Below are 27,435 nucleotides of genomic sequence, written 5' to 3'. Positions count from 1 at the left end.
AAACATGGCACTTGTGGAGTAATGCAAAAGAAGAAGGTGGTAACACGTCGCAGCTGGCCATAGTTTGAACAGATAGCATGTGACTTGGTGGAGTCAAGTCTCCATCCTGTAACAATGCCTCTGTGAGGTCCTGAACTACAAAACTGCCTGTAAACCAGGACTCTTCACCTGATAGCCATCAACCCCATCAATGCCCCCAAGGCTTAATGAGAGCAATGAGCATTATGTGCTGTTAGAGCAACTTATTAATGCTCATTATAACTAAGTCTGGGCCTCTCTTATATAAACCAATATAATCAGCATATAAGCATTTAAGATTATATATTTATTACCTAACACTAACAAATATGAATACATCTGCATACTGCAGGCACCTGATCCTGGGCACAATGCTACATCCTCAAGCTTCAGTTGTTTTTAAATGAATAAAGTATTTCATTTCCTTTAGTTTAATTTGCCAGCTGTGAGGTTAAATTTTCCATCCATTCTGTTCAGGTTTAAAAGCAAGCATGTTAAGAGCAACAAAAAAATAATAAATCATAAACACCAAAAACATGCAAATGTCAACAAAAAGCTAAACATGCGTTCATTTCCTCTGCAAATATTACTTTTCTGTCTCTGTAGCAACACATTATACCACTAGATGGTGCTAAAGCTCCATGTGAGAAATCACCCAGCTGGAAGTAAAGTCAGTTGAAATACCTGAAGAAAATGGTTGAGCTTTTAGGACCTTCATACAAATAAAGCACACACCCCAACCCTTGTGTTAGTCAAATACAACAACCCAAAGTCAAACCACACCAGTTAACCCACCATCACACAGCAGCAACGTGTGCATTTTACCGTGCTGAAGCCCTGTAGGCTTCTGTGACAGCTACTCCATCAACAAGGAATCAGAGCTCATGTAGGCCAGGGCCCTCTCATACCTTTTATTATCTCTCCCTTGCTGCAAATATACACACACACACACACATTTGAAGACAAACACATCTACCATACGGACTCAAAATTGAAGCATCAAAGTAAGAGTGGTTTCTAAAACAAAAGGTGATTAAGGCCACACTGAATCAAGATGTAGATGCAAAGGCATGCAGTCAGATAAGACTGTAACTTCATGCAAAACAGTGGAAATGACAAAGTAACAGGATACAGACTGAAAGGAAAATAAAGAGAAAGACGAGACAGTAGGAAAGGCTGAGGGTCACCTACAGAAGGGCTGGGTTAGAAACTGATTCTGCTGGAGGTCTGAGACAGCATAAAGATGGTGGAAGGCTCGGAGGCAAGGCACCGACGCTTAGTCTGCCAGGGAGGAGAACCACAGAGGGAGAAGGAGGAGGAAGCAAGAGATCAGGAGGGGTGAACAAAGGCAGGGAAGAGTTACAGCTGGGAAAGAAACATGTCAGATCTTCCAAAATGCCACATGATCAGTTTATGAGATAGACAGCAGCATGTAAACATTCTTCTTAGGCTTCTCAGGAGAGACTGGATCATACTGGAAAGTCTTTGGTGATGGTTATTAGCTCTCCACAACCACAGTTATCAGGGAGGTTATAGGAAAATGAGTTTGGGATGTAGAGGGAGAAATAATTAGCATCTGTAGGAAAAGGAAGTGAAGCAGACTGCACTGCAGCCTTCCCAGAAAGGCTGACATCACTCATCTAGTGCTATCCATGCAATGCACCTACTCATACAAAAACATTTGTGTTGTGTTTTTCAGTAACTCCACTGTAACTGGATCCCAGTGCTTCATATATTATGTATCATTATATCGTCTTGTTTTTTTATGGACATAATTTCTTCTGTCAACTTTCAGTGGAATACTGAATATTTCAGTATTTTGCTGCTAATGAATGCCTTCTGCCATTCATTATTTCTGAGCCACATGTCAGTGTTTATACACCTAATCGTGTTTTTCTGGTCCAATCTTTCAGTCCTGATGAATCAGTATGCATCAGATAAATAACTGCTGTTAACGCTGCTCTTTCAGCGCCTCAGAGTTGAAATCAGTCCATAGCTTTGAGTTTATTCTCTTTTTTACATAAGCAGGATGTTTTTTTTATCCCATCTTTCCTTCTTTCTTCTTACTGTGCAGCATTATTTAATGTTCATTTTCAAAACTGCTCTGAAATAAAGTTTCGATTGCAATTTTCCTTCTTTTATACACTGTTTATGAAACTCTAATGCACATTTCCACACTGCAACCCATTAACAATTAATGCCTTTAGAGGCACTCCTGGTTCAGCAGAGGACACTGTTCTTATTCTCCATTAATAAAACACAGAACTCTGAGTGTTAACCGCTAAAAAAAATACACACTATTGTGCGCATTCCTCTTAAAAATTAAAGGAGCGCTGCACACAGACACAGAGGCTTAACTACCAAAGCAGGGATGTAGCCACACCCTGCATACCTCTGCTGACCCACAATTGTCAGTTCGACATGTCAGGAACTGAAACATCCCAGTGAATAATAAACAGTAAACGCAGGTAGCTTGTAGGTAAATACACAAAATTGATTTCTGCCTTGCAAAAGGCAGGGGGCGCTGTTTGACCTGTGTAAACTGAGCTTTCTTGAATTTTTCATTATTAATATTCATGTAGAAAAGAAGCAGCGACCTTTATTGAAGAACAAATGAAGTAATGGTTAACGAACACGTCCTACTTTGGCAGGAAGCAAAATATTTACGGGATGTGTGGTCATCAGTCTTCTTGCATTACTGCAATTATTCCAAAATATCCATAATACTTTAAAAAAGATTTGTTTTTTTTATTTATGCAACTACTCTCTATTTCTGCAAGCATTTGTGCCCACCTGTATGCGCTCAGTAGTGGTGGGCCACAGTGTCCTCCATATGACCTTCTTCACCACATCTGGCAACAGACTGGCTGTTATCAAAAGGATTATACTGAGCCAGGCTGGGCCACTGGACAACATCTGCATGAACACATAGTACATTCTCTGGTAGTTGAGGAATGGCCTGTAAGAGAGGAAACGACTGCATGAAAACAAATGCAATAAAACATCTAATAAAACGTCACTCTGACTGACACAGTTTTACATCAAGTAAACATTTAAATACAAAAATATTTCTTTAATCATACCAGATGATTCCACCCCACAGCAGGGAGAATACCACAAAGAAGATCAGTGAGCCCCAGATAACGAAATGATTGATCCAAGTCCAGTAATGAGTATCTAGGGCCAGCTACGACACAGAGACGATGGAAGTGAGACTGGAACCAGACTTGCCTGGGTGTTTCTGTGATGTTCTGATGTGTCTGTGTGGTTACCTTGAATGTAACAGTGAAGACTAGCACAGTGAAGACGAGTGTCCCAAATGTCCAGTTTCCAAACATCTGCAGAAGGTAAAAAAGCAGCTGCTATTATTGATCAGGAGATTTGTGCATGAAACACTTTCAACTTCTTGTTTTTTTGTTTTATTTATTTTATTGTATGTTTGATGTGAACAGATTCTAAGCACCTGTTAAAGTAAATAATTTTACTTGTGCTTATTCAGTACTTAAATGCTCAGCACACCTGCGTTAACATGCTTTTCAGATGACATGACTAGGCTACGAGGTAAAAGTTGACATATTCAAGTAAGGAATCAATCAATCAAACAGATGGCAGTGTGCTCAGGTAGCAACATTCAGGTGAGGAGCTGGTTATCAGATGACTGATGGATGGAAAACAGGAGGATGATGTGATTGTATAGCTGAATATTCCTATCAGTCTCTTCTGTGAGTGAAACCCTTTTACATGAACACTAAAAAAGTCATCGTGCACATTTAAGACCACCACGATGCAGGGCAGCTTCTTCACTACAACTTACACAATGAGCTCCTTCAGCATTTTGTGCAGCACTAAAACTGGCATATTTTCCCTTTATTGTAATTATTCGGAGGTGTTATATTAAGAGGTACATGGGGAACATAGTGATTCTAGTACACCATAACTGAGAAGTGACTGTTGCATGATTTTCTTTTTTCACAGGCCTGTGGCAATAAGATGAAGCCCAAAACCAAAAATGAACTAGTATCATAAAATTTAAAGTATGGGTACACTGAAGGTCATCTAACTGCTTGGGCTACACTATACTTCTGCTAAAAACAGGCACCTTGGGTGAACCGTGATAAATAAAGTTAAAAAATAAAAATGATGAGCATGAAATGATAAAATAAAAGCTTTTCAGAGGCAGCTTCCAAATGCAGCTCTGATTTTTACATTGTTAGTACAAGTATAGTACAAGCTACTATCAGATACATTACAACATAAATTGTAGCGCTACAGAAACACTCGCATGAGGCAGAAAAATGATTTTTATCATTGATCAGATGCATTTCAATGTTTTTCTTTCACCTTTTCTTTTTCTAACATTTCAAAAGCTTCAGATTTGCTTCCTGTTTATGTGTTTATAAGTAATCCTATAAAAAGTTGTAATGCTTTAGGCAATGATCTTTAACTGTTACATAATGGAAGCAGGAGCACTTATGCCTAACATCTGCCACAAACAAAGCACACAGGATGTATAACTAAGGTGTTTGGTCACTGACAGCTGGACACATGAGCATGGGTCTGGGAAACAGAGAGTCACTACAGAAAAGCCTACAGCTGACGTATCTACAGCAAGCACTGAGGGCCGGACATGAGATGAACAGCAGTTTGTATCAGGCTGTGTGACGGTGGCGAAACAGGGAAGTGAAACTAAGGAGAGACGACAGAGAGACAGCGACAGGCTTACCATCTGTGTGTTGGTTGTCATTAGCTGGGAGGAGGAAAGAGAAGCAAAAAGAAAAAGCAACACAAAGGTAAGAGGATAGGAAGAAGAAGAGCATGTGACCAGAAGAAAATCATAATAACATAAACAGTTTTATGGCTGAAAGGAAAAAAATTGAAAAGAATTGGATGCAAAAAAAAAAAAGAAGAAGAAAACCCAAGTGAAATCAAGCAACTCAAAAACAGTTCAACATGTTTCTGGGAGAGTAATGCAGCTTGAGAAATTAAACAAACCAAATAGAGAACAGAGAGGAAGATGATGGGAACCCCGCCATGCTGTCGTGTCTTACTAGAGATTTATGCTTCAGCGGGAAATCTATGCTGTTACCTGCAGCGTAACCGCAAACCCCGCTAAAGCCTATGGCGTAACCTGGCGTGGACCTCGGTGGGAAGGAAAAAAATCCCAGTATTTTATCTGGGACACGATCACATGGTAATTACCACATAATGCACCAGCACGAGTGTGAATCCTGCCAATAGCATCGGCCACTTATGTAGGTTATGTTATGGGCTCTAAAAAGATTTCCCGCAGAAGTCTAAATAAGGCCTTAGATATAAACCACACGTCATCAGATTTTACTTAAACATCTATATATATATAATTATCCAACTGACATTAAATATTATTTACTAAAAGGCAAAATAGTCTTCAAACTTTATCAGCCAACAACCTGCATTTTCAAGTGACATAAATAACCATCCAGTACAAGGTCATTATTATGAGAAATTACTTGACCATAATTATCTCATAACTACATGTAACTACCAGATAGTTACTTTTTCAAACACAATAATGTGCAGTGTCAGGAAAACACATTTATAATACCAGATCCATTTACACTACAGGGTTAATGTTAGTTTGTGGTACAACTTGATCAGTTTCTGCAAGCAATACAATAAGCTACGTGTCAGGCATTAGCCAGGCCATTAAAACCTGTCAGCAAAGCACAGTACAGCCAGTATATTTAAAAGTAAATCCATTTTGCTTACAGAGCAAAATGTGGTTGAGGAACAAGCTGAGACCTAAAACACTGTCACTATGTTCCCTAACTAACCCCAAACACCACAAGAAGACTAAAAAGTCAGATGACAAACAGAAAACAGATGGAGCTTGTGGAAAACTGAAGTAGCCTATAGATAAAATAGGCAGTTACTATTTTTCCTTTACTTTGAACTTTACTTTAAATATTTTCCAGGCCTTTTTCTCCTTGTTTCAATTAAAGAGCCTGTCAAAGCCACATGGTTATTACCTGTCCATTGCTGGTGAAGGTGGTGTTGTCAAACAGGAAGTAAGCACCAAAGAACATCACAATGGCATCATAAACGCCCAAGACTGTCCAGTATATGAAGGTGGGCCACCGCAGCAAAGAGTTCTTAGCAATATCTCTGTGTAGATATACAGAACAGAGATCACATGTTTATAGATTAATATCACAGTACACTGCCTGCCTCACAGCCAATGAGTCTCTAATAGTATAATACATACATCGATACAGACAGCGTCATTGTTTGTGGGAAAGGTTGATTCTTTTTTGGAAGAATACAACTTAAGAGTAAAGCTAAAAACGTAGCTTTTCAAACTCTGAACACATGCAAAACCAAATCCAAGAAGGCGGTTATCTGCCATATGATGGATGTAAAATAAATTGTAATGTAAATATAAATTAATCAGAGTAAAACACCAAATCATCTGCTATTACTTTGCACCTGGAGGCCGTGTATAAAGTGTCTAAAGAATTATTGAAATATTTATATTTTCTGTTGCTTAGACGACGTTAACTCAACACTGTTCTTGTTACAGTACATCTCCGGAAGAATCCAACTACCACGCAGTCTGCTTTGTATAAAACAGATGGTTCATTATCTGCTGCAGAAGACTGGATTACTGAAACATGGAGATAATTTCTTTTTCTAATTTTCATGTCATGAGAACAAGTTCCTGAAGAACATGTGATATTAGAGTCGATCCAGCTGGTCGATTTTCAGTCTTACTAAACGACACATTTCTGACATGACAATCTTAAACAGAAATCCACCTGTAGAGACAAGGGTCTTTCTTCAGGATGTCCATATTTATGTGCTGCTCGATGAGACTGTAGAGCAGAATGGGCAGCGAGGTGAAGCTGATGTTGTAGAGAGTCAGGTAAGCCGTGTCATACAGCGGCTGGGGTTTGGGAAAGAGAGCCGTGTTAGTATTTTTGTTCTTGTTGTTTTTATGGTATTTAGGTTTTGTGAGTGCACACCTGTTGTGAGAAGCCACAAAAGAACTGGTAGAGGAACTGGGGGAAAATGAAACAGACATTCTGCGAAAAGAAAGAACAACAATTTAAATGTGTACAGGTCTTTTTGTTGCTGAACGCTAATTTTATAGAGTATAAATATCAAAAATATGAAAATTAATGAACTAAACAAATTAATAAATTAAATCTCACACAAAGCATTCCTGCACACTTAGGCTAAAGCCACAGACTCCGCAATTACAATCATCTTAAAACAAATTTAAAAAACTATATAAAGTTTTAAAAAGAAGTAAACTCAAAACATGTTCAGGGCGACTACCTTGTAGAAGAAATATTGTACAAGTTCAGAGATGCGTATGTAGTAATAGTGTCCGTGGACGAGCAGCATCTTCTTGAGGTGTTTGAACTTCGGGATGGCGTAGTCGCTGTTCCTCACTGCCTGGCGACCCTCCTTACCCATAATGCCTGCGTTGTGACCATTTACAGGGCAAAGTATTATTGCAATGATAATAGTATGGTTCTAACAGTTTTAACACTTCTGCATAAATGTAGTTTTGGAAATTCAAAAGTACAGTTTTTGTGTGGAAAAGGATTTTGTGTGAATGCAGGTGCTGTACACACTGCTGACTTCTGTACACAAGGGGCTGCTTTTAAGAATTTCTAGTTTCTTCAAATTGAAACTGTATTAAGAAGGAAACAAACTTTACCAGAGTGTGGCATGTTGCATAGGAATAGACAGAATACTAACCAATACCAACGTGGGCCTCCAGGATCATGCTGACATCATTAGCTCCGTCTCCAATGGCCAGCGTGATTGGGTGCTCCTCCGAGGCTTTGATTAACTTGACAATCTGCAGGTTGTGGATTTCAGCTTAGCGTCCATCTGAATCTTAATGACATGAGTGAGAACATCTGTTTCACAGTTAAACTCAGAGTACAGATGGCCTTCGTACCTGTGCTTTCTGAAGTGGCGCCATTCGACAGCAGAGCACGGCACTGCAGTTCCGGCAGATTTCCAAGAATTTCTCTTTGTAATTCCCTGAGTTTGAGCCCTCCTGGCCGGGCCTCATTACAGCAGAGAGGGTAGCTCCGTCAATGATCAGACCATAGTCGGTGCAATCACCTGATAGCCTGGGAAAAAAAACACAAAACCTGTCAAATACGAGTAACTGCAGGATGACACTGTCTGAAGCATGCTGTGAACATAATACCCACTCAGAGAAGGTGTCCCGGGTCATGCCCCCATGCTGCCTAAGGACCGTCCTGCTCAATTCAAACAGGACGTCGTGAAGGCTCTGCTCCTCAGTGCGTTTGGTGGTCAGCTCCAGGATTTGGGTGTTGCGATGAAACAGCTTGCTGGCATAGCACGTTGCAGCTGCAGTCTCCATCTTGTCTCCTGTCAGCACCCACACCTTTATACCAGCTTTGTGCAGAGACTCAATGGTGTCTGCTGCTTTTTCCTGTAGCCTGGTACGCAGCCAAGAAACAAGAGGTGGCATGTTTTTAGCTGCATTAAATAAATAGGTTTGTTTTATTTCTCTTTGCCTTTTATTCAACAACAGCTCAACTGTGCAGTACTCCAGCACGTGGATTATTTCCTCTCTGTGCTGGATGGGTGAAACGCCCTCTGGGCTGACAAGTAGTTTTAAGCCTGCACTATAATTGCCTTAGTGGCACGTGTGTGATTGGAGGGTTAAACTGCCACTTTCCCTCACTCACTTTGGTTCACTCAGAACTAGGACAGCACTGTCCATGGCAGCAGACACAGAATTACTGTAATGTTAAGAGTCACTTGAGCTGAAGAGGTTTAGACATTTATAGGAAAAAAAGGTGCATAAGTGTAATTTTTGAAAGGGCATTTCACGTAAAATTTGCACTGAGAAGGACAAATAACTGAAATGACAACAGCATGCAATGTAAATTGTGGTTATGTTGCCAAGCTACCAGCTGTACAGGAAAACCTTTGATGAAAAAAAAAGTGCAGGATGTTGATATAATTTGTCATTTAGGTGTCCTTAATACCAAAAAAAATTCAGCACCTGTCCTCGACAGCAGTTGCTCCCAGCAGTATCAGGTCCTTCTCGATGAGGTCGTAAGCCTCTGCCAGCTGTTTGTCTCGGTCTTGTAATGCTAACTTAGCTCTGTTCAGCAGTTGGAAAACCTCCTCGTACTGTTCTGGGCTCAGAGAGCGATAGGCAACACAAAGTGTCCTCAAACCCTCCTGGTGGAGAACAGAGATTCACACAAGGTCAGGCTGGTATATATTTAAGACTCAATAAAAACAAATCTACATAAAACACTGTTTCTTGAATACAGCCTCTGAATGTGAGTGTATGGTGGGTGGATGCCAACTACCCATTCAGCCTCACTAGTACAACACTCACCACATATTTTTCAGTTTCCAAAGAAACCTGTGATTTATCTGTAGCTGCAACCACAGCAACATTTGTGTCACTCGTCTGCTTTTTACTGCATGCGAATTGAAGCTATCGTGGTATTTTCATGTGTAAACTGAACTTTAAATAGTCTTATTCAGACTGCGATATTTATTTTCGCACTTTGGAAGTCATTATGAGATTTTGCAGTTGACTGCTTAGTTAGGTGCACTCTCTTACTATCTGTCTACTTATTAGCATTTCCTACTTTTCCCACAAGGATTTTGTGGGTGTATAAAGAAAACAGTATGCAGAGTCCATCACTGTTTATGGTTCTGTTCAGTATTTAAAGAAATCTTCTTCTTTCCATCTTCTGACCAAATCCTACGCCAGTCCCACAGATAGAAAGACTGTGCTGATACAATTATTAAATACATGTTAATAAAAAATGTAAAAAAACAAATAGACTTGTGCTTTTGTCAATTAAAGGCCACACCAGATCCACCTAGAAAGAAGTTCTGTTTACTGGAACTACATGATGCTTCTCATGTGGTTGTGTAAACTGTAACCATGCAAAGAACTTAGATAATGGTAATTGGCCTGTAGTCCCTAAGGACCCCAAAGCGCTTTACACATCCAGTCATCCACCCATTCACACACTGGTGCTGGCAAGCTACATTGTATCCACAGCCACCCTGGGGCACACTGACAGAGGCGAGGCTGCCGGACACTGGCGCCACCGGGCCCTCTGACCACCACTAGTAGGCAACAGGTGAAGTGTCTTGCCCAAGGACACAACGACCGAGACTGTCCAAGCCGGGGCTCGAACCGGCAACCTTCCGACTATAAGGCGAACTCCAAACTCTTGAGCCACGATCTTTCAGGAAAAAACAACTTCCTGTTATATTGTATGAGCCTATAACGATATGAGAAAGATGAGAGTGAGCCTGCACGTGTGTGTGTGTGTGTGTGTGTGTGTGTGTGTGTTTGTGCTCTCTCACCACTGCATTTTGCTCCACTCGTGCTCGGACCTGATCCACTTTGCCTGAGATGACCCTTGGGAAGATAGAGGAGTCTGCACCTTTACAGAAGAGATAAACCTCACCTGCTCAAACACATACACAGAAAAAAAAGAGGATCGGATTAAAGAAAAACATAAACACAGACACATAGAAATCAATATAAAGAATATACATATATAGTTTTGTGCGCATTACCAGTGCTGGCCTTGACGATAACGCTCATCCTCCGTCGGACTGAGTCAAATGTCAAAACTTCTAGCAGTTCAAACCTGATAAAAACAGGAAGAAAATCACACAAATGCTACTGAAAAAATAATAGCCAACTATCAATTAAAGAAGTTAAAAACAGATAAAAATAACAATAGTCATCTCATTTTCAAGGTTCACAGAGAACAATAACGTTGCTTAAAGCGGCACACTCACTTTTCAACTTCATCCTCCCTATTTAAGATTTCCATCTGACCGTCCTTGAGCCTCAGATAGGTGAAACCGAGCCTGCAGCACAGAACAACCATTATTGGAGTGAATAAAATGAATGTCCAAAACACAGAAATAGAAAAATGGGAAAACTAAATTCTTCTGAATGCAGCAGCGATTACTGCTGCCATTGTGTGCAACGTGAGTGTGTGTGTGCTGCACCTCTTCATGCCCTCCACCAGTGCAACCTCGTCAGGAGAAGAGGAGATGTAGAAGGAAGTGGACTTGCCCTGGTGAATGCCATGTTTGATGCCATCTACAGTATCCTCCTCTTTCACCTGCACCGTGTGGCACAAACACAACGCCCGGAAAAACAGCTCCTCGTGCTCCTGCAGTGAACGGCCGACACTAGATTACCCTCATTCGCACGAACCACAAACGCACATTCAAAGCGAGTCTGCACTTACCCTGGCTGCAGGACCTGGGGATGAGTCGATCATGTCCATACCGGCAGCTCCAGGCATCACCTACAGACATACAGACCACAGATCACTCTGGGGGTCACTGGTTATCAAACACAGCCTACGATGATATGTACATATGGCATTTTAGTATTAAAGCTTGATTCTAAGACTTGACATATACAGCACGATGTCCATGTTTATGTGACAGGAACCCCTTTACTCTGATGTTTGAAGTCCTATGTTAAAAGGAGTAAATTGTAATAATATTACAACACAACAACCCTCCTAAAATTACAACAGACCGTCTGTTCAGCACTTTTAAGGTTGTATGAGCTGCTGACTTGTCAATTAATGCTCATGATCAGTTACTTGGCAAACATAAATAGACATATGGCTCAATAAACAGCAGCAAGACTTGCAGGCACAATTTGATTTCCTCATATGACCATTAAGCACTGAACACAGATGATTACACTAAACGCACAATGCCCAGGAGTTTTATTGTCAGGAAATCTGTAATAATCCATTGAAAACACAGAAATGACTAAACGCATGAATGTTACATTCTTCTCACAGATTTTTATTAGATAAAACACACAAACAAAAAAACCCTAAAATAGGCCTAAACTGTTGCCTTTCTGTCATTTGATTTTTACACCTCCGTTACATAAAAATATGAACTCTTTGTAAATAAATGAATGGCTATAAATGAATCAATCACAAACATTGATCCATCTTTACCTTGTCCAAAGAGACTGTATATAAAGGATGGAAGTAGTGTGGCATCATTAAAATGGTTTTGAACCACCCTTGGAATCTCCTTTAGAGTGCCTTTATTTGTATCTTTAGAAATGCACAACATTATCCAGCAAGTCTTATTAGCAAGCTGCATCCATACAAACTGTGGTTCTTTCGTGCATACACTGAAACACCCACAACATCTACTAATTGGAAGGCTGGTGGTTCAATCCGTTGATCCTCTAGTCTGCATGCCAAAGTATCCTTGGACAAAATACCTGAACCCTGAACTGAGTTTCCCCCGGTGCATCCACTGCAGTGTGATTATGTGAACGTCAGGCTCAAAGTGCTTAAGCACAGAAAAGAAAGTGCTTGTAGGACTGTGTATGAATGAGACTTGTAGTAAGAAAAGTTCATGGCTGAAGCTGAATATCTTAACAGATCAATCTAGTGGGACTGAACGTTTTACCTGTCCATTACAGATAGCGTGAGGTACATAAACGTGTCCATCCACACAGCACTCTATAAACTCCATGTTGTTCTCTGTTAGCGTTCCTGTCTTGTCTGTAAACACATACTCCACCTGGAAAGAAAGCAGGGTAAGTGTTTTTTTATTCTTATCTCTAACTCACTTTTCCATACAGTAATGTTTCTTTGCTCATTATTCTGCCCGGAGTGAAGTACACTTTGCTACCTGCCCCAGTTCCTCATTCAAGTCTGATGTGTTGACCACAGCTCTCTCCCCCAGCTCCTCATCAAACATTTCATCGTCCCACATGATGAAGTAGGAGCCCAGGAACTTCTGCATCTCCACAGTGACATACATGGACACGGGAATGATGTAGTTGAAAAGAACCATGAAGGCCAAAAAGTCTGTGAACGCCCTGATTAGCTGAGGAGGAGGAGAACGAAGAACGTGTGAGACAATAAAGAGGGGATCGAAATATTTTTATTTTCCAGGATTCGAGACTCACAACGTGTCTCTGTCTCTCAACTTCCGCCTTCTGGTTGTAAAAGGGCTCGTCTTTGTTGGGGTCGGACTGCCACACGTATTTCAGTGCAGTGTTGATGAGAGCTTTGCTGATGAGAATGCACAGGTAGACCACCAAGTAGGCATTCATTGACCTGCAGAGGGAGAAGTTAAAGATCTGTGACATATTTCTTCATGATAGTGAAAGATAGATGAGTTTTTCATTAATCTGCTTTGAACAATGTGGACAAAAATTTGGATTGAAAACCCCATTTGAAAAAAAAGGATTATGGAAACTATCTGCCAAGGATGGAGGAGTCTGTGCCTCCCTTAAAACATTCCATTGACTTCATTACATTTTTCCTGCATTGATCTGTCTTTATGACTTGTGTGCTTTATTCTTTCCCTGAAAGATTACGCACAACCTCCAGAGTAGAATTTAATATGACTAAGTGGAGAGATGGAGCATGGCAGTTTGTGGCAGATCACATGTTTATATAATTCACATATACAGGTTCTAAGCTTTAGACTTTGTGTAGCATGTGCTTAAGTGTCTTGTATCACATGTTGAACTGCTATGATTGTGTTTCTTGTGTTTCATCCCTCTTTTCTCTTGGTGATAACACGTTCTCATGAGTGCAAACACAAAAACATAAGGGGCGGAGCTTGAGGCCCTGGTACTATTTCTACTATTTTGGTACCATTTCCCACTGTGGTTGAGAGTGTAAAAAGCACAAGTGTGTGCAGGTGCAAATGAAAGTAGTTTGAAAGGGAGTTAGAAACAATCCATAAGAGATTTCTGACTGCCGGTCAGCTATTTGGCGATTTTAACAAGCAGGAACTAAAAAAATAAAAGCACTAGAACCCCAAAAAACTTGCAACCCAGTCCACCATGTAAAAGGTAACTTGGAAAACAACTCAGTATACTCGTCAGAATCTTCAAACTTGAAAAGGGGAACAGCTGAGACAAGACATTTACTCTGAGCTGAGTCAATGAGCCGACGAGTTAATGAGACACACATAGTGAGCAAGTGTGAATGTAATCCACCTACAGTCACTCATTTATACATCTGGATACAAAGACACTGTCTACGCCAGATGGAAAGAAAATTGATCCAGTCAGCGCAGCGAGCCAAAGAGACACACACAGACGCTTAAGTCTCAATGAATAAACCAAGACATGAGAAGTGAACAGATGGCTCTAAGGACGGGTAAGAAAAATTTCAGTTATTATCTAAGCTGGTTAGCACAGAAACAGCCAAAGACTGTGAAACTTGCATGAGAGCACTGATCGTTGCTAATAGGCTCCTTTCAGAAACAATTCATAATATAATATAAAAATGAAAGAGGAGGAAACGAAAAGAGCTTACTTTTCCACTGCAGATCGTTTCTGAGACTTGGACTGGTAATTGAGAGCCATCTTGGTTTCCATGCCAGTGTAGATGACCACAGCTACAGGGGGGAAAAGGAAAAGTCTCATTCAAAATGCTGCACTGTACATTAAAAAAAAGAATATTAAAAAGTATAAAGTTGAGGTAATCTCTAACATTTATCATTAATTGTGTAGAATTACCATAGATATATTCAGTGTTCTTGAGTGTGGCTCCTCGGAGCAACAGGTTCTCTGATCCTAACGGCCTGCAGACAGTCCAGATGATAAACAATCATGTATTTCTTTCACAAACAAAAAGCTCTAATATTATTATTATTATTATTATTATTATTATTATTATTATTATTATTATTATTATTATTATTATTATTATTATATTTCACTGCATGTTATACTTGTATAACTATGCATGTGACAAATAAAGAATCTTGAATCTTGAATCTTGAATCTAGTAAGAGGCAAATAAGGTTCCATCTGAAGAACTTTATATCTGGCAGCATGGCTCTGTTCTGGGAATTCCCCACCATTCCATGCACATATACAGAAAGCTAGAGACAGGAAAAGCATAATTCAAGAACAACAGAAATGGCACTTAAAAAGTCAGCTGCAGAGTAAAAGTGGGTTTCAAAGCATCCTGCAGCAGTGCAGCAACTGAGGGAAAGGAAAAATAGTAGTGTACTCCATAAGAGATTTGTCAAATGGATGCAGAGGTGTATCAGGTGAGCCATCAGCTGATGGGGGCTTGGATTGTTATCAGCTGATCTGCTGGCATTGCAGCTGAGGTGAACTAATGCTGTGCTCAATTAAATCAAATTAAGATAAACAAGTAAGCTTCGCACTAAGTCGTCATTCTGCAGAAATGCGAAATCTTCTTTGAAAGATTGAGCAGCATCACACTTTGTCATCAAAGAAATTTAATACATGTCTGGATGGTTTTGAATTTTATTTTTGAATGATGGGTGAATACAATAGACACATGCTGATTTCTTTAATGATCTTTAATATAAAAGTGTAATATTTTGTGTTATTTTACCTTGCCACTGGCTCATTGGTCATGTAGATGTTGATACGCCCCACGAATCTGTGTGGGTAGGAAAATAATTGAGATAAGGCACATTTATTTTGCAAGAACACTTTGTTCAAGTGTGTGTGTGTGTGTGTGTGTGTGTGTGTGTGTGTGTGTGTGTGTGTGTGTGTGTGTGTGTGTGTGTGTTACTGACTTGTACAGGTCTGGCTGCGGTTGTTCACATTCTATTGTGGCATGGATCGTGTCCACCTCTTTCTCTGTGTTGTAAGCTTTGGTTTCCTGAACTGCATAATATGTCTAGGTTGGAAGAGGGAAGGAAAACAGAAGAAATGGTTGGGTAAATGAAAAAAGAGAGAAAGATAATGGGAGTGTAAGTAATAAGGCAACACAGGAGGAGAAGTATTAAAGACACACGTTGTGGCATGGTGACAGAAGGCGGAAGGGAGATGAAGGGAAATAAGAAAAGCAATAAGGGAATGGATTAAGAGTTAGATGAATGAATGGATAAATGGACAGAGAAAAACATAAATCACAGCAAATCATAATGCATCTAGTACATATTTAAGTGGATTAAGTTTATCCAGCACACCTTGTGACTGCTCTCTCCATCCAGGCTGGCTGTAGTAACAAAGCAGGTCCCGTCATCTCGAGACGAGGAGAGGAGAATGAGATCACAGGGAAAAGTCTCATCTTCTTTCACCAAGACCACATCTCCAACCTGCCACACAGACCGAGACAACAAATGTTTACTTCTAATACATGCAGGGCCTTGATACCTTGAAGCCAACAGCTGGAGCTTTTTGCATATTTAAATTAATTCACCGGGGTCTAATTTGCCACTACCGTCCTGGCTCTGACCACCTAAGTGAGCATATCAGTGAGGAGTCCTAGCAGCACTTTAGTAGAGAAATACAGTCACTGAACGGAAAATGCAGTCAAATGCAACACACCTAATGACTTACCAGCAGTAAGCTCATATCATTTCAGTCTTATGTCGTTACATAACATACATCAATCTAAGTTCTTTTAAAGCTAAATTGCTTTTAAATGCAGGCAAACACACACACACACACGTACAGAGAGCTTAGTAGCAGGAAAATTCCTCAGTGTGAGCCACTAAAACAAATGCACCAAAGCTCTGTTAGATGGGGTGAGTGAGTTATCTGGTTTCACACACACACACCCTGAGTTTGCGGCTTTGTTTGCGGACCACTTTGCCATGATGCACCACGTGGACAGAACACTGGTTGACAGCGTTGTCTGCTTTGTGTCTCAACCAGTCCTCATAACCCTAAGAGAGAGAGGAGAAGACAGAGAGGAGGATGTAAAAGTGAACATGTGTGCCTGCAGGTGTGGCTGCTGGTGTAGTGTTTACTGTCAACAGTCACATTAGGTGAACTCACCTGTTTAATGGCGGTGACTGTGATGACAAAGAACAGTGGCAGTCCACTGGTGACCGGACTGGTGGGAGTGTCAATAATCAACTGAAGTGACCGCACACATGAACATACAGTGAGAGAGAGAAATGAACGGCAAAAAAGGTTTCGGGGGAAGAAGAATATATAGAAATGACAGACAGCAGTAAATAGGCAATAAAACATGTCTGAGCTTTATGGCACTAAACATAAATATAAACATAACATAAATATGATTAGTGGAGCTACTTTAAGCTGTTCCCTTATTCACAGTGGTGAATAAGTATAGTAAAAGTGACATCTCACTCTGAAATCCCATATACACGTTTTTCCTCTGGTCTATCACGACAGTTTTAGTGTGAGTCTCCCAGCTTTGAGCAATTTAAGGTAGAAACCATTCTCTGTATATTGAACTGCACATGTCAATAATGAAGCATAAAGAAAAATATGTTTCTACGTGAAACATTTCTTTGATTGACTATAATGATTCATAGAAAGAGATGTTTCTGCTGAGTTTTTCTAATGTATGCTTCTGATGCAAGTGCCATTAAATTCAAGAGAAAGCAGACGTCTCTAGATAAACAGCACACAAGGAAAACTCTCCCTTAAGGAAAAATATGAATTATCTTTACAACATGCTTTGCAGAAGCCTTGTAGTGAAGTTCAGTCAGTGTGAGCAAGAAAATGTTTTACCTGAACCAGAAATATGATGAGAAAGTAGAAGTTGGCGACTCTCCTGAACTGCTCAAACATATTCTTTGGGATGAAGTTCCAAAACGTGTACTGGAAACAAGAAATTTTCTTATGTTTAATTAAAAAGATATAGAGTTTAAAAAGATCCCACAGTGTTATCAACATCTATCCATGATAATGGAAACAAAAGCAAAGAGGCTTAAGACCAGATTCCCTAACATAATGTGCCATTACTAACTGGGTTTTGGCATTAAAAAAAAGTACTGCTGCTAATAACAAAGACAGCACAGTGACAAGATTCAATTCAATTCAATTTTATTTATACAGCGCCAAATCACAACAACAGTCACCTTAAAGCACTTTATATTGAAAGGTAAAGACCGTACAATAATACAACAGAAAAAAACCCAAGCAATCATATAACCCCCTATGAGCAAGTGCTTTGGTCAATGGTCAATGGTAACTTTATTGTCCCTAACGGGAAATTGATTTGCAGTATGTCCGTCCAAACAAACAAACAAACAGACAACCAACACATCACATACACTCACCAAAATAATATAATATAATACAAGCCTGAGAAAACAACCTAGATTTTTCATCAAAAAAGTGCAATGTGCAATGGCAACAACACTTATGGTTTAGTGTTATTAACTATGATAATAGCAGTAGGTACAAAAGACAATCTATGTCTCTTTGTCTTCACTGCAGGCACTTTATAACGACGACCTGATGGAAGCAGTTGAAAATCATTAAAGAGAGGATGATCTGAACACAACAGGACAGAGGTTGCCTTCCTCAGCACCTGCCTGTTATAAAAGTCCACAAGCTGGACCTGAGACCTCCCTGAAATCTTGCCCGCCACTTTAACCAGGTTGTTAAGTCTGGTCTTATTATTCAGGGACATATTACCGTACCAAGCAATGATACAGAAAGTTAAAACAGATTCAATAAAACTTTTATAAAAAAGAGTCATCATTTCAGATGAAACATTAAAACCTCTCAACCTCCTTAAAAAGTACAGTCTTTGTTGAACCTTTTTCACTGTAGCAGCAAGATGTTACTCAAAGGACAGAGACTAGGACAAGAACAACCCCCAAATACTTATAACTGTCCACCAGTTCAATGGCTGCACCATTTACCACTGTTAGCGCAGGATGGGGGGATGTCTTCCTGAAGTCAATAACCATGTCCTTGGTTTTCAAGGTGTTAATCATTAAGAAGGACTGATCACACCATGAAACAAACTCATCCACAACAGACCCATGGGAATCCTCTTCACCATGAAGGAGGCTTCCAATGACTGTGTCATCTGCGTATTTAATGAAATGCCTGTTGGCCTGTGTACTGCGACAGTCATTAGTGTACAAAATATACAGTAGAGGAGAGAGACAACAACCTTGTGGTGAGCCAGTAGAAGAGTTCAGCTGAGTTCAACTCCCTTTTAAAAGGAAGAAACCTCCAGCAGAACTTTCTCAGAGAGGGCCAGTCATCTGCTGTGACCAGTTGGGGTAAGTGGAGGAAGACAGGACAAAAGACATGGCGTGAAAGAGAGCCAGAGATTAATAATAACCAGTGACTCAATGCAGAGAGGTCTATTAACACATAGTGAGTGAGAAAGGTGACTGAAGCTCTTTCTGGGATAGTGGCGCAGCTGCCCCTCTGTTGGTCTTCCTTGGTCTCTTGTGTTCTGGGGGCCACTGTAAGTCTGGAGTCTTGATCTCCTCCATACCTGCTTCATGCCCTGGTGGACGGGGCTGTGGCCCCCCCACACCCTCTAGCAGATCATTACATGAAGGAACAGGTGTACACACGGGTGCTCACACACACAAACTACACCCTTTTTGGCAAAGCACACTGTGCGCTGTCGATATTACGTGCTGCACAATAATGTTTAATATTTAGTATTTGCTGTTATATTCCCATATATCATCGTGATGTTGTTTACTATATTGCTCTCGTTTTCTTCTGCTTGTTTTCTTTTTTCTTTCTCAACAGGTGATCCAGGTGATTGATATATGTATTTTTTTGTCTGCTTATTTAGTTGGTTTTTGGTTTTTTGCCCTTTATCCCAGTCCCTCTTCTCCGCTGTTTTTCCCCCCTCTTCCTTTCTCCCTTTTCTTTTCCTCATTCAAGTCTGTCCCGTATCTAGCAAGTGAAAATAAAAAATAAATAAAATAAACAATAAAAGGTGAATCAAATAGACCATTACGGCAAGGCTGGGATGGTCAATTTGGTAAAGTAAATCCGTTGGCCATCTTTCTTCGCCTTTAGACAATAATTCTGATGGCAAAAGAACCAAACGGGACAGGCAAAAAAAAAAAAAAAAAAGAGAAAGGTGACTGAAGAAAAAATGCTCAATGCATCATGGGAATCCCCCAGCAGCCTATTGCAGCATAACTAAGGGAGGATTCAGGGTCACGTGCACTGTTCCCTCTAAGCTGAGCACGTGAGCAATCGTGCACTGCTGACACAGTCTCCGCGCACAGAAAATCAGCAAAATAAAATAAATACATGTATTTACTTTAATTCCAATTCAGGCTGGATTTTTTTTTTTTGTGCGCAGCGGAGATTTTCTGTGTGGTTAAACCATGTCAGCAGTGCGCGATTGCTCACGCGCTCAGCTTAGAGGGAACATTGGTCACGTGATCCAGCCCTAACTATATGCTTTAACAAAAAGGAATGTTTTAAGCCTAATCTTAAAAGTAGAGATAGTGTCTGTCTCCCGAATCCAAACTGGAAGCTGGTTCCATAGAAGAGGGGCCTGAAAACTGAAGGCTCTCCCTCCCATTTTACTTTTAAATACTCTAGGAACAACAAGTAAGCCTGCAGTGTGAGAGCAAAGTGCTCTAATGGGGTGATATGGTACTATAAGGTCATTAAGATAAGATGGGGTCAGATTATTCAAGATGTGAGATCTTGTATTTGAGGAGCAGGATTTTAATTTTAAGTCTGGATTTAACAGGAAGCCAGTGAAGATAGGCCAGTATAGGAGAAATATGCTCTCTCTTTCTAGTCCCTGTCAGTACACTTGCTGCAGCATTTTGGATTAACTGAACACTTTCCAGGGAGTTTTTAGGACATCCTGATAATAACGAATTAGAGTAGTCCAGCCTAAAAGTAATAATTGCAGTAGTTTTTGCGTGTAATAGGTAGGAAATCATAATTTTGCACATGAACACATATGCTATAAAACAGAGAAATGTAGAGTTTACTAAATGTTTTTTCCTTTTTTCCTTTTATTGTTTGTTTTTTTTAAATCAGGCAGCAGGAGGAAGCTTTTCTTGGCAACATGTAAAATAATGTTTATTGGTACAAACTCAAACCTCAAACACTCAAAGGACCTGTGATGAACAGTTGAGAGAGGCCTGGTTAACGTGCTGTAGTAAGTGAGACTTAGTTATAGATAGTTATGCCAGTTGGACCATATCAGCAAAATCTTTCTTCATACTACGACTCAATGCAAATATTACATCCAGGTCAGAAATCTAGGCTTCTTTCATTTACAGCTTGTAAAACTAAAATTAATGTTCATGCAGCATAGCCTCAGTTTATAACAAGCTGACATTTAGACTGGAGGGACAGAATTAATCAACAGAAAGTCCACTCCAAGACCAGCTTAGCAGTTGGAACCAGCATAAATACCAGCTGGTTCTACCAGTCCCTGATGCTGTTTGCTTTAACAGCGCGGGGGGGGGATGGTATAATCAAGCATTCCAGTGTAAATATACAATATATATTTTACGAACCACAGATATGACATTTTCAAAAAGTTGGAGCGGGTCTAAACTGATCACTGAAATTAAAACACAGCACAGAGTGTTCTTTCCCAAAACAGCTCATTCACTGGTCTTTGTCCCATTACCAAGTAGTGGTCGCCCACGCTTTAAAAACAAAGCATGAATAGTGCTGGAGTACTAACAGCTCTGTTCTGCTGTGTCCTTTTGTTTAGACACTGATCCTGCGCTCAAATCATAATTGATTTTAAAGCTGAAAGAATAAAACCTGTTTGCACGTTCTTCACCTCTAAACTCTCATGATATTGCAGGCAGATCCTGATGAAGCAAGTCCTGCTTTGAATATGTGTGCATCTGTGTGGGTGGGTGTTTCACTGACCTTTGAAGAGACTATTCTGTTGTCAGGAAATCTTTGCTGTATAAAAGCTTCAGTTCCTGGAGGAGGCTCCTTATGTCCAATGTAAATTGTCCGGCTATCGACCCAGTTCTCCTCCCCGACACACTATGGGAGGAAAGACACAGAACAAGTTTGATTACCCTGCACCATACATGATGGTTTCATGTAGTATCAGTTTATATTGTCATTGTTTTAGTTTAGACAGTATGCGGTATGCTGACAGACGTCTGTGAGGACTAGTGTGTACGTACCGTACGGGACACACAAAAACAGACTCACAAACATTGAGAGAGAATTACAATGAATGAGTTATTTCTTCTCAATCAATGAGAGCCTTTGTTGCCACAGATACACAGACCTGCATGTGACTAAGACTGGAATGCATTACACACACACACACACACACACACACACACGCACACACACGCACACACAAACACAGATGAAACAGCAGGATTGTGTCTCTCTGCGCTGATGCTGCTAGTTTGTTATTTTTGACAACCCTTTGTTTGTTTGTTTGTTTGTTTGGTTGTTTTTATTTCTTTTTTGTCTTTGTTAACAGGAAAATTGTACTTAGTAGTCAGTATAATCTTTTAATGATATAAGTTTGCATATGGTAGAATGCTGCATGTAATCATTTGTGTGTAGAAGTATATAGTTGGTGGCATATTGAAAGAATGTCTCATCCTAGGAGGTCTGTAACATTCTAGGGTGTTCACCCCCACACCCTAGGAGCATGGGAGAGGTCGTACCTTGTCTTATTTTTTTACGGTAGGATTAACGTAGCTATGTCAGTTTTAGTTTAAGTGCTTCTTTACATATAGATGAACTGTTGGATTTTCCAGACCAGCAGGTTAAGGGAAGTCGTTTATGGGGCCACACTCTGACCCCACACACACACACACACACACACGCACGCGCGCACACACACACACACACACACACACACACACACACACACACACACACACCTCCACATTCCAATGTAAGGAACAAACGCTCACTGAAGTATAAATAAAGACCGGGGCAGTTTCTCAGCGCGAGCCTCAGTGCTGGAGGCTGCCCTTGCTAGCAAGACGTTCTGTGTGTTTCTCTTCTCTGAGTCTTTACTGAAGAAGTGTTTTAGAGTATATTTCTTAACAGTCTTCAGGGTAGAAAAATTAAATATTTTCATCACAATTACCATAACATGTGTTAAATCATATAGTTCCTAAATACATAAACTCCTTCCTTGTAGTATTTTATTTTAAAGCCTCTAATGCTAATATTTTATTTTTATTTTTTTGTAAAAAGTGATGTCTTTTACACAAAACATATTAATCTAAACCACTCAACTTAGTCTAGATTTCCTTTGCACAATTGTTTGAATGAAAACTAGAAAAAATTTTCAGCCATTCAGTTTATATGTGATAAAGACAAACTTGAATACTCAAAGTTAACATGTGGTAGATTAGCAGTGGTGAGAATGCAGCATGTCGTTCTAACGCTCAAAATGTCAGGCAAACTGGTTTAAAATATTTAAGGCAGGTCTGGACCTGCATGAGAAACACACTTGCTACCTCTGATGTCAACACAATCTTTCCCACTAACCCTGAGAAAGAAATCAGTTGCCTAATATTTTTTCAAATCCACACCAACACAAATATGCAGGTAGAGCACCTTTCTACAACTATTTTCATCCTCTTTTGGTGCTCATTGACATTTTCATTTGACACAATTTAAAGAGGCCCGGAAGTGCCGCAATTCAAACAAACATTGTGCTTTGTGCTCTGCTGCATTTATGTGAAATTTATAGGCACTTACAAAGCAAGCATTTACATACAAAACAGGCTGTTTGGATTCCTCCATCAACAAATGACTGTGGCTCCGGTTAATGGCTTTAGATAACAAATGGGTGACCCTGAACATCTCAGCGTGGAGCATTTTGTCTGACATCTCAGCTCTGCTGCCACAAGGACAGCTGCTTATATTATATCATATTTCACTTTTGATTTATTGACCTCTTCCTTTCTTTCCATTTTATATTTTATTGAGCTGCTTTTGTGCAATTTTAAACATTTTCTGAGCTATTGTTTTGTGATGTTGTATTTGTTTTTATTGGGATTTTATTTTCCTTTTCATGATTTTGGCTACTGTGACGTTTGAGCATAAATAAAGTATATATTTCACCTCTGAACTTGAATATCAGCAACCTCAGAGCTCTACACAATATAACATCAGTCCTCTCACACGTAGCTCTTTGTATTTTCTCTAAAATTTCAATGATTCAATCTTCACTTCTTATCCACAAGTACTCTAATCATAAGATTTATGCACAGTATAGTTACTGTATAAAAAGGTCCAGGTGTGTAAAATGATTAGAAGATAACACACTTTGTTTACAGTCAATGAAGTACAGGTAGCTTCCATGACATGAAATTACATCTGAAATACCTGCAACAATCTATCTGTTTTCAGGGTCAGAGGAGGGCTGGAGAGCACCCTGAACAAGTAACCAATCACTCACAGCGCTAACACAGACAGACAGACAATCCCTCACATCTACTCTAATGTAGAATCACCAGTTCACCTAGCACGCATGTCTCTGGGCTATGAGAGGAAGGAGGCATACAGGAGAGAAACCAGCCTGCATATGCAGACTGTACACAGAAATGCCCCTGATGGCCAGCAGCCTCAAACCCAGAGCCTTCCTGCTCTGAGGCGATATTGCCAAACATTGCATCAACCTTTATTTCCTTTGTCAAAAACAATGAACAAATACTATTTTAGCCTTCATATTACTGTTTGAAAAATGTCCTTAATAACCGTGGTTGTAGTCTTTTAAGATGAGAAGGGTCATCCAAAGCTTCAACCAAACAGTCTGAATTATATCTAGACAGCCATGTCATGGCAGGCAGCAGCCATCTGGCCATTTTGACCTGAAGTAACCAGAATGAAAAGCAGGCCTGGGCACCTAAGTCTGTCTCTCTCATTTTAGCCATTTCCTGCACATATTACGACTGTCAGTGTCAGCAATCACAACAAATAAACACAGCGAGTCGTTTAATTTGTCCACAAATCATCTGCCTGCACGCACACACACACACACACACACACACACACACACACACACACACACACACACACACACACACAGAGGCTAACGAGAGGTGACAGTAATCTGTGGCCAGTGAATGAGATTGTGTGTCAAGAGGCTGCATGGCCCAGTTTTTTTTTACTTTTGCTCTATCTATCTTTTACACACACACACACACACACACACACACACACACACACACACACACACACACACACACACACACACACAGAGAAACAAGTTAACTCGCAGCTCTAAGATTACCTTGTTTAGGATGAAGGTCCATTTATATCCTGTGACCTCCAATTATCTATGTGACACAGTAAAGGAATAATGGAAATGGAAGGAACAGGAAGACTAAAAGCAAAATGGAAACTGATGAAAACTGGCATATAAAGCTTGAACCATCTGCCTACTTCCCTCTCTTCCTTGCTAAAAGCTATTGTCGATGCCCTATTGAGACCAAAGGTGCTAAAACCGGAGTTTAATTTCTGTGTTGACATTTAGATCGGTTCACATCATGTGCCTCAGAAGCCGTTCTATAATAAATCCAAACCAACATCATCCATCATATCTGACAATCACCACACTCTGATATCTCTGTGAAGACGGGGATGAAAACCAGATAGCACGGACAGCTTGCCAATCCTGACACCCACACAGTGTTGCTGTTCCTCCTCTTCTCTCCCACCTGCCTGCTCCGTCTGCTTCACCTCACACATTTCTTACATATTTCCTGTTAGCTGTCTGCTTATGGAAGACAGCCATATTTCTATACAAGACTCTGGCTGGTAAACTATATAATATCTAGCATGCAGCAGAAAGTATTTCTCATTTCTGTCATACAGTTACTAATGAAAAAAGACAGAAGGAAGGGGGCAGTTAATGTTGTTGTGGTTTTATAATCAATCAATGCGTAATGTGGCCCAATATAAACATGTTGCATAATAACAGTTAGTAGGAGATGCTCCGATTATTAACTCATAATTGGTAGCAGCGCCTAAGCTTAATATTAGGATCTTGTTCACAAATGTAGCACCTACAGGAGGCAGTACCCCCTTTCTTCTGTGTGAACACTATGGATTTGAGGACCATCACAGTACTAAGAGCTGTTTTGTTTGTGTGTTTTTAGCTCATAGTACCATTCCTAGTGTAACAGGAAGTTTGAGTGTTGTAGATGTAAAATGGTTGCTCCAGATGTGCGTCTAAACATCAGCAGCTCTTAATGTTACTGTTGAAAAAAATCAGAATTAAACCTAAATGAAATGAACAAGCTGAAAAGTTTAGGCTTTTTTGACCCTATTAAATATTAAAATATTTACCAGCAATACACTTGAACTTGCTACAAGGAGAAGCAATAAAGAGCGACACTGAAGAAGCTGAAACAGGATTAAAAACAGGGATAAATGAAAAAAAGGGATCAAAACAAGAGGCGATGTTGGAAAACTAGCTGCTGGCCAGTTTTTGTGTTACTTCAGAGTTTCTATTCGTGGGGCAAATGCAAGCAAAAATTAAAAATAAATAAGGATTCGACGGCAAATAGCTCCCAGGGGACCTACTCAGAGGGTACTTATCCTCAGACAGTCCCCAGAAGAGTCCCAGAAGAGTTTGGTCTAATTAGACTAAATTACTGCGCTGCTTCAGTTTGTTTCATCCAAACTACTGAATGGATTAAAGGGATGAATCCCAGGATAATTGTTCTTTTTTTTTAGTGATAAAGTCAGCCGTCTTATCTGTGATACAGATCAGCAACTGCACAACTAATGTAATGCTGCATGACTATTGTTTAAAAGCTGAGCGAAAAGTTGCGCAGAACAATGAATTTGTTTGGATGTTATGATCATTTCAGAAATCTGTATTGATCAGTGTTGTTTTTCTTTAGTCTAACCAGATGGCACTCCACAAGAATCAGTGGGCCTTCTCTCTCGCTGTCCATGTTGCCGGTAATGCAACTTTATTGGTTTTCTCACCTCTTTCCTCTCTGTCTCTCACCACAATCCGGTCGGCCTCTAAGTCCACATTCTCTCTCCTATCGATTATGTTTAGCTTTCATCCGGATTTGAGCTTTTTACATCAAAGGCTGTCTGCGTTTAATCAAATAAAATAGCATCTTTACAAAATAAAAGCGAGGCTTATAAAATAAAGCTCTGCCGTATTAGCTCTGGCTTTTCGACTTTGAATGTAACTGGAAACTTCGAGCTATTCTGGACCTTGATAATCACTATTAGCAGAGGTTCACGTTTCAGGACGTGGGAGGTTTCAGGGGCGTATTTATAGTTGGAAGGGAAACATTTGTGGTCAGGAGAGAAAGATGGAGAGAGCTCAGAGGCTTTGTTCGTGTCTGTCTCACTCAGCACCCATATTCACTTTCCTGAATGTTAGTGGAAAGCGACAGGCTCACATACGAGGACTAACACATCCCTGCAACATCAAAAGACAACTGAGAAGCCATACATGAACAATGGCATATAACGTTACCTGTGCAGACACAAGGTATATTTAGACAAGCCTAACTTGTGCTGTCATTGTGTGTCTGTGTCTGTGTGTCTGCATAATACAAGAATGATGAGGTAAGCCCACCCAGTGTCAACATTAACGTAACAGGCACCGGGCTTATTTTAGGAATTTCACATTTAGATTTAGTGCCTGAATGTACACACAGGTGCAAAGATCAGCGGCACAAGTCTCTGAGAGC

General features: G+C 40.1%; 1 protein-coding gene across 6 annotated transcripts in view; it reads right to left on the bottom strand.

Moving 5' to 3' along the window:
- atp11a (ATPase phospholipid transporting 11A) overlaps window positions 1–27,435 on the bottom strand; it is a 52,826-nt gene that overhangs the window by 5,350 nt on the left and 20,041 nt on the right. For 2 of the 6 annotated variants that reach the window (XM_082524497.1, XM_082524495.1), the window contains exons 2-30: window positions 21,647–21,769; window positions 17,531–17,620; window positions 16,826–16,906; window positions 16,606–16,713; window positions 16,012–16,140; window positions 15,616–15,719; window positions 15,429–15,476; window positions 14,576–14,640; window positions 14,373–14,454; window positions 13,007–13,157; window positions 12,727–12,924; window positions 12,502–12,615; window positions 11,298–11,357; window positions 11,053–11,219; window positions 10,837–10,908; window positions 10,609–10,682; window positions 10,393–10,496; window positions 9,056–9,237; window positions 8,232–8,483; window positions 7,970–8,147; window positions 7,765–7,867; window positions 7,336–7,481; window positions 7,020–7,079; window positions 6,813–6,940; window positions 6,027–6,162; window positions 4,742–4,765; window positions 3,291–3,356; window positions 3,102–3,205; window positions 2,812–2,977 (exon numbers count right to left, since the gene is read on the bottom strand). In XM_082524497.1, the coding sequence (XP_082380623.1) occupies window positions 2,812–2,977; window positions 3,102–3,205; window positions 3,291–3,356; window positions 4,742–4,765; window positions 6,027–6,162; window positions 6,813–6,940; window positions 7,020–7,079; window positions 7,336–7,481; window positions 7,765–7,867; window positions 7,970–8,147; window positions 8,232–8,483; window positions 9,056–9,237; window positions 10,393–10,496; window positions 10,609–10,682; window positions 10,837–10,908; window positions 11,053–11,219; window positions 11,298–11,357; window positions 12,502–12,615; window positions 12,727–12,924; window positions 13,007–13,157; window positions 14,373–14,454; window positions 14,576–14,640; window positions 15,429–15,476; window positions 15,616–15,719; window positions 16,012–16,140; window positions 16,606–16,713; window positions 16,826–16,906; window positions 17,531–17,620; window positions 21,647–21,769 (3,315 nt within the window). The other 4 variants (XM_082524499.1, XM_082524498.1, XM_082524500.1 and 1 more) reach the window with 4 other exon arrangements.

Source organism: Aulonocara stuartgranti (assembly GCF_965226115.1).
Source record: "Aulonocara stuartgranti genome assembly, chromosome: 23".
In the NCBI taxonomy this organism is placed as follows: Eukaryota; Metazoa; Chordata; class Actinopteri; order Cichliformes; family Cichlidae; genus Aulonocara; species Aulonocara stuartgranti.
Note: the sequence above shows the minus strand (reverse complement) of the source record. Positions and strands in the feature narration are given on the sequence as shown.